Here is an 11,691-nt window from a genome sequence, read left to right as displayed (position 1 = left end):
AGCTACTGCCTACGGACCCTTAGGTCTATGGTGGACTACTCATGCATCATCGAAGAGGCACCAATGAGGATGATGAACCCCTCCGTGATGGTGTTAGATTGGATCTCGTGGTTCTGGAATTTGCGACGGCTGGAATTGTGTTTCGTCGACTCTCCTAGGGTTCTGGAATACTTGCGAATTTATAGGGCAAAGAGGCGGTGCAGGGGGCTTCGTGGGGGGCACAACCCCTGGGCGCGCCCTGGTGGGTTGTGCTCACCACGGGCCTCCTCTCTGGTACTTTCTTGGCCCACAACGTGTCTTCTGGTCCAGAAAAAATCCCCAAAAGTTTCGCTGCGTTTGGACTCCGTTTGGTACTGATATTCTGCGAAGTAAAAAACAAGCAAGAAACAACAACTGTCACTGGGCACTATGTCAATAGGTTAGTCCCCAAAAATGATATAAAGTTGCTACAAAATGAATATAAAATATCCTAGAATGATAATATAACAGCATAGAACAAGCAAAAATTATAGATACGTTGGAGACGTATCAACAATGACAGGTTCATCATCATCAGTTAGCTCCATTATCTTATCATTTTCAAAATCACTCCCACTGCTGCTATGCTCATTGTCCTTCTCTCCATGGTACTCAACATATATGTCTGCTACTCCTCCCACATTAGTGTACTCTCCCATCTGCACACATTTATTGTCGTCATTCAGAAACATCAAGCCATCTGCCATTGATTTACCAGGTATCTGAAAATAAAATTTCATTGATTCCTTCAACTACATATGATCTTTCAAAAACCCCTTGACCTCCTGCAGTGACAACTTATCCCTCCCAATCTCTGACATCTCATCCCCCCCCCCCGACACACGCACATATTGCAAATTAGGACCATTGTCGATGAACTTGCCACCAAAATGGAATCTCACATTGAGTATCTCCGTAGGATCCATGATGAAACTGAAATAAACAGAGCAATATCACTTGCCCATACTACTATGAACAATTTGAACGCAAAAAACAAACCCTAATAGTATCAAAATCCTTACTTTCCCTCCACAAAAATACTGCAAATCCCGCGCCTAAAACCCTAACCCTAATGTTGTGCACAAGGGTCAAAAAATCGGTGCCTAGAGGAGGATGACGTCGGGGACATACCTTAGCCCGTCGCGCGCCGGCTAGATCGTTGCCGCTGCCGTCGATCACCCGCCTGCCGCCATTGCCGTTGCGGGAGTAAAGAAGAATAGAGGGGGGGCGCCTCCTCGATTGCTTCGTTGGATGGGCTGTCGTAGTGGGCCGGGCCACCTTCTACGCACCGAACCGGCCATCTCCCTCTGTCTCGAAAAAAAGAAGAGCAATCCCGGCTGCGGCTTTGTCACGTCAGCAATCCCTGTTTGGGAAAGGCTGTCAGGGTTCATTTTAGACCTGGATCAGTGAGTTCAGGGTGCCAATTTCGGGGATTGTGAGTTGGGGTTCAATTTAGCTAACGTGTACCAGTCCAGGGTTTATTTTTGGACTTTTTCCTTTAAAAATTGGTTGCCTCTTCCGGTGGTCACTGGGCGCCCACCCGGCCAACTGCCCAGATTCACTCGATATGCTTACGAATCACGTACACACACTCAGAACGCACAGTTCCCTACGTGAGAGCACGGCACCCGCACGCTCCTCCTGCTGTTTCCAATTTCATTTCATTTTTTACCTCCTCCTCTCCCACGCATCCGCGTCTGGACTCCACCATGGCGGCAGTCCGAAGCGCAGCCATCTCCGCTGCCGCAGTCGTTGCGCCGCGCGGCTTTGGCAGGCGCCGTCGTCTTGTCCCCTGCCTCGCGGCGCCTGCACGAGGCGCATCAGGAGTCACCGCCTCCGCTTCCGGGAAGATGCTCCCGCGCTCTGCCCTACATGCTAGCGCCTCCACCACCGGGGCGCCCGACTCCGACGAGGCCGCTGCGGTGAGTATTCGCCCCGTTGGCGCATTCCATCGAGCAAGTTGCAGGCCGGCCTTTCTTTCTTAGTTCCTTGTGCAGGAATCTTTGGTGGAGGCGGAGCTGAGCAAACTCGCCTGCCCAATCTGCTATTACCCGCTCGTAAGCTCGATAGATCATCAGTCAGCGTAAGTGGTCTTTCCATTTGCGTGCTAGCAGTATTCCAGGGTGCTACTGACTAGTACTGAGCGATTGTTCGTCGGTTCCTTTTCAGGCCATCCAAATCCGATTCTAGCCTTGAATGTTCTACCTGCAAGAAATTGTACTCTAAGGATGATTACTGGGATCTGACTGTGGCAGTTGGTTCTACTGAGTACTCCGAGACCATGCCTGCTGCAACTGAGCTTTTCAGGTAAAATGTGTTATTATTTTAAAATTAGGCAAGTTCATGATGGTAGATGGACACGGGGCATTTTTTTTAACCGGGCATAACCCCTTTCCATTAACTGAATAACGGAAATACAAAGTCCAGATCCAGAGTCTTAAGGAGGCGGGAATGGGGCGAGCGAGTTCAAACGCATCGCCGGGAAACCCACTACAGAAACTCGCCAGGACATAGGGCATTATAAAAGGCTGGCACGTTGCTGGGAAAACATTGCTTAAATAAAAAAAGAGGCTGGCAGATATGGCCATCTTTTGAATTATGCCATGGGCATAATGTAGTTAATCATTCTGATTCAGTTCTTTCAGAGTAACAACGAATTAACGATTATAGACCAATTAACCTCAGAAAGCATGTCCTAGAATTTAGGACTGTTTAACATGCACTGCAAGATAACTCGGTGACCATGAAACCTTGAACATGTTGGACTAGCCAGACGGTGTGTGATGAAATGTGCGCAATTGTTAGTAATGCTGGGAAGCTGGGACGAAGATTACTGTAGTGTATTTGTTAATTAGTGTTATTCAGGCTATTCCTTACGAATGATTGTTTGAACAGGACCCAACTGGTATCATTTCTTTATGAGAGAGGATGGCGCCAAAATTTCATATGGGGTGGTTTCCCAGGCTTAGAGAAAGAGGTCACGTCGCTCGACTATCATTTGATGAAATAATCAATCACAATCATCATTATATACTGTATAAATTATCTAACTGGCTCCTTTTCTTACTCTAATGAGAGAGAAAATTGGTACCTACAGAGCAATCTGTTACTATATACTCTTGTGTGGTTACAGGTTAGCAAGCTCCAACCAAATAAATATTGTGAGAAATATGGTCATAGACCCTTACAACAAGTTGCGGACTAGTTTATTAGTAATTAGCTAGTCAGATCCTATTTGCTTATGCACATATTTAAGCATTATGTATCATTTGTGCCTGCAATTATATTTACTCAACTTTCTAAAAACATTACAATACAACTACAGTTTGAGATGGCTAAGGATTATTTGAAGCCAAAAAGTGGAGGGATTATAATTGATGCAAGCTGTGGAAGTGGGTTATTTTCAAGATTATTTGTTAAAAGCGAACTATATTGCCTTGTTGTGGCACTAGATTTCTCAGAGAATATGTTGAAGCAATGCAAGGAATTCATCAAGCAGGAAAACATTTCAGACGAGTATGGTTTACAGTTCTCCTGATGCTCAAGTTTTCTTTCTTTCTGTAACTGCTTTGATGCACACGATTAATGGCCTGAGCTGTCATTCATCTCCTTTATAGCTTCTTCCTGTGATTGTTTTTTCTAATGTTGAATGAGCACTCCAATATTTTTTTTCCTATTGTTTCAGACGCTTAGTATTGGTGAGAGCTGATATATCTAGGCTTCCTCTTGTGAGTGGCTCAATTGATGCTCTGCATGCAGGTGCTGCAATTCATTGTTGGCCATCCCCAGCTTGTGCTGTAAGGGTCCTACTGGATATTCAAATTTATTTCTGCAAAATACTCTTCCTCCTTAAGTGTCTCTTAATATTCAAAGAAGTCAACGTGCTTTTGTGCCTCAGTTGTTCCTTGATTATGTATTTTTTATAGTGCCATACCATTTTGGTTGCTCCACATTCTACTCTGGAATCAAAACACACATGAATATATGCTAGTTTCTGTGCTTCAGTTATAAAGATCATTGGAAACGGGCATAGCACTATGATCACGATGGGGATATGCACATGTCCGCTATCACACACACAGGGAATCGATATAAGTAAGAAGCAAGATGCAAGAAATCTTTTTCAGGTGCTTTCTGGAAAAGTATATTAAGCTTTGCCTCATGAACTTAATGAAGAAGAATGTTTCACTTTCCTAAAAAAAATTAGCTTACGTTGTTGTGTATATGTAAGTAAGTTTGCATCAACAAGCTTCTTTAGCCATAATTTATGTATCCATAACTTTGCAGTAATATGCTATTTGCTACCACTCTACTTAGGCCAAAAGGATAAAAAATCTAAAATATTTTGGCATTTTTGTAGGTTGCAGAAATCAGTCGAGTCCTTCGCCCTGGGGGTGTTTTTGTTGGTTCTACTTTCATAGCAGATGTTCTTCCACCAGTAATCCCATTACTGAGGATTGGACGCCCGGTAATCCTGAGTTCCCGACTCCCTAGTAACCCACAAATAGTTCTCTTTATATGGCCATTACTGCTTATTATTTTCACAACTACGAACCACGGTAGGTATTTAGAATTGATCGCTTAATAGCTTGACACCTCCATATTGGTAGAAGGGAGATTAAGCTTCAGAGAATCTGATACTGCTATTTACAGATTCACTTTGCTCAACTCTGTTCCGCCATAAACTTATCTCTTTGAACAATCTTGCAGTACATTGATCAAATCACAGGCAATAATACCTTCTTATCAGAGCTGGAGCTTGAAGATCTTTGTAGTGCATGTGGGCTGGTTAATTTTACATTTGTCAGAAATGGATTCTATATAATGTTCTCTGCTACTAAAGCAAGCTAATTAAATAACTGAAGAACCACCTGAAGCATTATCACATAGCTCCTTGATTATGCATTGTAAGTCGTGAATACACCCTTTGATAATCGACTTAAATGAATTGTACGTCGGTTTATCTTCCCTATCTCTTATTCTAAATGTTGAGTTTTTTGTTGCAGGTTCCTCGTAAGCCAACCTTTCTGTCAGCACTGATAGTTTTGCTTAAGGTATGTGTGATGTGAATAGTGAAAGCGTACGTTTGACTTCACTGACGTCATAGTGGGATTGATCATAGCAATTATTTATGTAAAAGTTGAAGAAAAAATCTTCATGTAAAGCAGTGGAGGTCCTTAACCTGTAAATTTTGTGCATTCTTGTATTGATTTGATTCAAGAGCGTTGATCGCCTAGCAGTGATGTCGGACGGTCTTAGTGGAGAGTGTGCTGAGGTAGGAACCTCGAAAGATTTCTCGGTTCCTGACCTCACCAGTCCTAAAATATTTGTAGACTCAAGTTTGTTGAAATCTCGGAGATGACTGGACCGTCTGAAATGTAAGTTATCAATGTGCTTTTTTTTACGGGTAGTTATCAATGTGCTTTGCAAGTACTTTTAGAGATGAGAAACCATACAATTTCTGTGGTAACTTTTTTTTGAGGGATACTGTTGACGCTCAAAAATGGCATGATCACAAAGAGTAACTTGAGGCTATAATGAGATGATGTCAAATTTATGATTTCATGTCACCATTGGATGACTCTCTTCAAGCCGATGAGAATAAATATATTGATGGTCTAAAACGGAGATCGGATGCAAAAGTTATGACAATCTTAGAGATGTTCGTATTGACACCAGATTAGAAAATGGCATGAAATCTAACCAAGATGGCCTCTGATGGAAAAATTTATAACTGCAAAGTTCTTCGTATCGTCGAAACGGATGATTTTGATATAAAAATCGTCCCCATCCGAGGTCGTATGCAAAAGTTACAGACAAAATCGTGCGCTGCAGCAGTGTTTGGCCGAATCATCCGGGCCGGGGCCCGGATCATCCGGGAAATTGAAGCACCGAAAACAACAAAAGGTTTATGATGAAGCCGGATGATCTGGGTCCAGTCCCGGATGATCCGGGTGGAGGCCGGACAATCCGGGTAGAAGTCCGGACGTCCGGACAGCTTTTTCTACTACAGACTTTAGAAAACGGCCCGAAACACCATTTATATGGCCTCGGATCGAAAAGTGTTCAACATGAAAGTTGTGCGTCTTGTCGAGGCAGTTGATTTTGATACAAAAACGTCCAAATCCGAGGTCGTATGTGGATTCTAGAGCCAAAATAGTGAGCTGCTATCAGAAAACTAGGCTAGGTCGGATCATCCGGGCCTAGAGCCGGACATCCGGACCGGAGGTCGTGAGAAGTCCGAGTTTGGTTAGATTTTGATGATTTGGACGGCAAGGCAAGTCCTTTTCTTGTATGGGAAGTCCATCCGCCTCTTATATAGATAAAAGGTGACGGCCGATTGAACAACAACACACAATCGAACAAACACATCTACATCTTTTACCTTTACTTTTCCTCCTCCCTTGTTCTTCTTCTTCCTCGTTCTTCGTTTGTTCTTCTTCATCGTAGGGCGGCGAACCTCGAGGCCCTAGGGACGGTCAGGCCGACCTAGGGCAGCCCATAGCCGCCGCGCGCCCTGACGGGGTCCCTCCCGGGCGTGTGGGGTTTCGGGTCTACAAAAGCCCCCGCCGACTGTCTTGCATATCGCGTTGTCGGTCGGGTCTCCTTCGACGTGAGCTGCGGTGCATCACCACCGGCGTTGAGGGTACACGTGACGTGTTCATGTGTGAACACACTTTTTGGCGACTCCGCTGGGGACGAAGCTTTGAACGGTCTCCAGCCGTTCTTGCTACGAAGAGATCGTCATCTAGGGTTTGCAATCTACAAAGGTAATATGAATACCCAATTCCCTACTATAGATGCAAATAATTCATATGATGTTACTAGATCATTCAATGATTATACTCTATCAGCCAGCCCTAGTTTTTTCAATAATGCATCTAGTTACGTGCATAGGCCGATTCAAAGTAATTTACATGTTTCAACTTCTTATGATACTAGTAACATACAACATATGTATCCTAACTCTCATGCATCGGCAACCCCACAAATCCATATGCCGATGAACAACATGATGGGTTCGGTTAATCAATTTGAAACACCTCATGTTAAAATTTCCAATAGCATAGAAGAAAGTGTTTCACCTTTTTATTCATCGGCAACTAATTTGCAGTATGTGAATCCAAACTTGCCGATGGATGGGAGAATTGGCCATGCTACTACTAGCTATTCGGCTAGTTACTCTCAACCATCATATGCTACACCTCATGTTAGTAATTTTCAGCACCGTATGCAACTGTAGATGTTTAATATTCGGCCCCGCATCTTCATGGTCATATCCGAATAAGTGAAAATTTTACAGGAACACATGTGCCGTCATCAAATACTGTAGCATATAATGCATACTATACGCAATTCGAGAATTTCGGCAACACTCACGAATCATTGCCGAAAGAATCTGAAAGTATTGCGGAGCAATCCCTTCCAGAAGCGGTTTGTGGCTGCGTTAAAAAAGAGCTTGGCACAAAACAAGAGAATTAGTGCTCTTTGCCTTGAACAATATGAAAATGGGTTGTTTCTTGATTATGCTGCAATAAAGGCTAGAGTTTTGCAAGAAGATGAAACTACATGCATTGATAGAATTGGCGAAAGAACATATGGTTATACAGGAGTGCATACACCTCCACCTAGTACCGCAGCATATTATACACCCCCTACACAATTGCAAAGTTTCGGCAACACTAACACTTCATTGCCGAAAGATCCTAAAAGCATTTGGGGGCGAACTAATCTAGAGCGGGCTGAGATTGAGAGGGGAGTTAAAGCTTTGCACGATATGGTGCAAGTACTTCGCCAAGAGAGAATTGATAGGGAATTAGGTCAAAGAAAAGAAGTTTTGCCAATTGATATAACTGGTGAAAAGAATGATGATTCGGAAACTAAAAGTGCTTCAGTTGAAAAAGCCGAATCAAGTAGTATATATTCCGAATCCATCAAATCCAAAGAGGCAAACATTGTTGAGAAAGGACATGGGAAGTATAACAAGACAACCATACTTGATTTTTCTGAAGTTAATGGAACCTACTTCCTGCCCTATGAGTTTCGTGCCATAGAAATTGATGAGCTTCAAGAACAAGAACAAGTAGCCGAAGAAAGTTTGGTGGACGAAGATCTTCAAACTAATGATGCACGAAATCAAGAGAAAGATGATGACAAGGCGTTGGGGAGCTATCCGAAGGCGGAGCAAGATATTCTTCAATTCACACCACCATCATGCTCTCCCAACATATTTGAAGAGGTATGTCTAGCAATTAATTTACCTGTTTTAAGATTTGGTCATGACTTAGTTGTTGATGCATATGTTAGAAAAAATTTCATAAGAAATATTGAGAGACCAATGAAGAAGGGTAATTTATTTGTTAGCACTTAGATTGTCACAAAGCATATCCGTCAACACATTGCACCATTCAGAAAGACCGATAGCGAAAAATTATTGCAGCCAAGGCTTTCCCCATTGATTTATCTAAAGTTCATATCTAATTGGGTAGATTTGCTTATTTCTTACTTGGCTTACACTTGGTCTCAATTGAGACATGTACGTTCTAACTATTTTAGTTTCAGAAATTTAAAGCCAAGGTTAAAATCTTCTGAGCAAACCGATGCAAGTATAGTTTCTTATCCAATGACATCAGTAAGGGAATGCAAAATAAAATTCATAGCCGAATGGGGTGATACAAAATCTGAACCATTCATTTGCTTAACTCCAAAGCCGTTCTCACAGCAAGATCGGCTAGAAAATAAAAAGTTTGCCTTCAATTCAAGCATGTGTGATCAAATATTTGATTTGTTGCTGAAAAATAATTACATAATAATTCTTGATCACCATGTCAAGCCATCAATTCAAGGACGAATGTATTGTAGGTTGCATCATTCGTTCAAACATAATTTTGAGGATTGCAATATGTTTCGTCAAATAGTTAAATCTGCCATTGATAAAGGACGATTGAAATTTGTTGAGACACCAAGAGATGACCAGTCTATTCCGATTGGTCCTGATGGCAGAAAGTTTTTGCATCGGCTGCTTCAAACCGATCCATTTAAAGAGAAGGTAAAAACTGCAGGTGATGGGATCGAGTTTTCAAGTAAAGAATTTGTTGAAAAGCATAATGAACATAATCTTGAGGGCAAAAATTCCATCGAAGCTACAATGGAGACGCCAAGGACTGGGGGGCAGCAAGCAAATCCAATGATCAATGAAAGCAAACCATAAGAAAACAAATGTCGAAATAAGCGCAAGTGTAAGAGAACAAAAATCACCTTCGCTGAACTATTGGATAAATATCAAAAGAAGAGTGAAGAGAAGAATGCTTATCGACCAAATCATGCAAAGAAACCAAGATCACCCCCAAGGCGCAAATATGAGGATCGATATTGGCAAAGTGATAATTTTAATGCAACATATTCATATCCTTATTTTTGGCCGCCAATGCCAATGCCGTGGATGCCTCCCTATGTTCATATAGATTCATATTCATCATGGGACAGGTATGATACAAGGGCACATTCTCCATCTTATTTTAGATCATCTCACCAATATTATGCATCTCCGAGAAGATCAACATTTGAACAATCACATGTTAAAGACCGTTTCAATCACAACGAATCGGTCCAGAGCTCAAGGAAGAAGAAAGAGGCGGCAAAGCAAGTTTACCACGTGAAAAGAGATGGTCGTAAGTGTGCTACTTTAGATTTGATCTCAAATAACAAAGAGCCAATTAAAGTGTTGACATTGGCTACAAAAGGCAAAGAAGTGGATCAATCAATTGATAAAAATTAGAATGCCAAATCTGAAGAAAAGAGGTTGAGGGTGCACAAGGCCCAAAACGAGTTGCCATTGGTTGAAACAAAATCACGGCCGACATGCTCACTCGGCTTATCATATTGGCAAAGGAAGAAATTACAAAATCTTAGTGCACAAGAGCTGAGAAAGAAGAACATGGCATGGGTTCCCAAGAAGATCGATCAAGACAAAAATGATGTGCATGCTTCTATTGCAACAAGTACAATAAAAGTGAAGAAGGAAAAGAATGAAAGCAACAAACAATTAAGCCGAAGGTGCGCATCACAACATCAAAATCTTCGGTTAGCACATCATCCATTTTCTTCAACCATGCCGTTGATGCCTTTGCCATGGAATTCATCCCTAGGTATGATCAATTACCCTCCATGGATTTATTTTGATCCATGGATGCAACATAATTTTCTATATCATGAGAGGGTATTACCAAATTACTATACATATGGTTAGTTACATTGTTGCTAATACAAAGGGGCCGAAATATTTTATTCCTATTTTATTTGTTTATTTCAGCTATACATAATTTGGTGGGTGAATTCTACATGGACCTCATGTTAATGGCAGATATTTATCTATCACCCTAAGAATATGTCAAAGCATGGCTGGTGTAGTATCCTAACACCGTCCCTAGTTCAATTGGAGACCAAAACAAGCCTCATGCCGCTTAAAATATTTTTTCACAATAATCAAAGCCGAATATAAAATTTTATTCGATTTGGAGCTTTTGGTTGCCATAGGTGCTATACATATTGAGGCTTTGGGTGATTTGTTATGAGTAGTACAACAAATATCCAAGAGTTATCAATGTTTTGACGAATCACTTATGTAAGGGCATATTTATCCCTAAGGTGTTTTGGTGATTGATGACAATGCGTTTGCGGACTAATCGTGTGCCTTGAGTATCCCAGACGTTGCTTCGCTAGGCACAAGACAGTTGGGTGCCCCTCGAACACTGTTGAAGACGGCGTCTTTTCTACGTTTCTTTTTGGTGGATTTGAGTCGTAGGAAAACCGTACTATTAAGAAGGGGTCCGTGTCAGAAAGGTTTGGGTGGAATCATCACGTACATGTTTCTTCCTTGTCCCCACCTTTCCCTGCACCTTGGAGCTTCCTCCGTTGTTATCTCGTCACCTTGTTTCTGGCTGCTGTGTTTGCTCGCGGTAGTACTGCTCCCAGGTGAGAAGTAGTACCGTAGGCGCCAGCGGTAGTACCGTGCTGCGGTGCGGTAGTACCGCAGGTGCCCACGGTAGTATCGCTCCCCTGGAGCTGCACTACCATGGCCCACCAGGCTAGTACCGCTCCCCCGCGGTAGTAGGGGCGGATGTAATTTTTTTACATCCGTGCCTACCACGGTAGTACCGCATCCCTTCCGCGGTAGTACCGTGCTCAGCTGTCAGGCAGTAGTACCGCCCCTCTGCGGCAATACTGTGTCGGGTTTTTGCTTCTTTCGTTTTTCAGCGGAAGTAGGCACGGTTGTTTCCTTATCCACACTCTTCCCAGGCTAGGGGGTTCCTGCCTTGAGGTAGTACCGCAAGGGGGAGCGGTAGTACCGCGCCCGCGGAAGTACCGCCCTCAGCACTTGTGCTACAGGTCTGCCCTAGCTGTTGCTGGTGCAGCGGTAGTACCGCGGGCCTGCACGATTGTACCGCGTGTCCTTGCGGTAGTACCGCTTGGCAGCAAGCGGAAGTACCGCGTGGCCCCACGGTAGTACCGCTGGCCTGGTGCGGTAGTACCGCTGGCCGCGGGCTGGTAGGTGGATAACGGTTGGATCTTTGTCCCTCACTATATAAGGGGTCCCCTTCTTCCCCGTTGACCTATCACTTCCAACCCTAAGCTCCATTGTTGCTCTAAGCTCCATTTTTGCCCGATCTCACT

At 43.0% G+C, this 11,691-nt stretch overlaps 1 protein-coding gene across 3 annotated transcripts; it reads left to right on the top strand.

Moving 5' to 3' along the window:
* The first annotated feature begins 1,606 nt into the window (after positions 1-1,606).
* LOC125514274 (uncharacterized methyltransferase At1g78140, chloroplastic-like) lies at positions 1,607-5,254 on the top strand. 3 transcript variants are annotated; one of them, XM_048679583.1, is made up of 9 exons: positions 1,607-1,940; positions 2,004-2,101; positions 2,188-2,325; positions 2,914-2,995; positions 3,344-3,534; positions 3,778-3,815; positions 4,379-4,486; positions 4,729-4,925; positions 5,025-5,254. In XM_048679583.1, exons 1-8 carry the CDS (start codon positions 1,728-1,730, stop codon positions 4,734-4,736), a joined length of 876 nt encoding a protein of 291 aa, XP_048535540.1. In that variant the 5' UTR covers positions 1,607-1,727; the 3' UTR covers positions 4,737-4,925; positions 5,025-5,254. The 3 variants fall into 3 exon arrangements, with proteins under 3 accessions (XP_048535540.1, XP_048535538.1, XP_048535539.1); XM_048679581.1 differs by having other exon boundaries at positions 1,613-1,940; positions 3,704-3,815; XM_048679582.1 differs by having other exon boundaries at positions 1,616-1,940; positions 2,016-2,101; positions 3,704-3,815.
* The last annotated feature ends 6,437 nt before the right edge of the window (positions 5,255-11,691 follow it).

The sequence above is a fragment of the Triticum urartu genome, chromosome 6, assembly GCF_003073215.2.
Source record: "Triticum urartu cultivar G1812 chromosome 6, Tu2.1, whole genome shotgun sequence".
In the NCBI taxonomy this organism is placed as follows: Eukaryota; Viridiplantae; Streptophyta; class Magnoliopsida; order Poales; family Poaceae; genus Triticum; species Triticum urartu.
The sequence above is the reverse complement of the archived record's forward strand: the minus strand, read 5'-3'. Positions and strand labels throughout refer to the sequence as shown.

Bases quoted from the DNA above. Each gene is read 5' to 3' on its own strand.
- LOC125514274 (XM_048679581.1), top strand. From the start codon at position 1,728: ATGGCGGCAGTCCGAAGCGCAGCCATCTCCGCTGCCGCAGTCGTTGCG. The intron at 3,535-3,703 runs GTATGGTTTACA...CTATTGTTTCAG, and splicing joins CAGGAAAACATTTCAGACGA to ACGCTTAGTATTGGTGAGAG. The intron at 3,816-4,378 runs GTAAGGGTCCTA...GCATTTTTGTAG, and splicing joins GGCCATCCCCAGCTTGTGCT to GTTGCAGAAATCAGTCGAGT.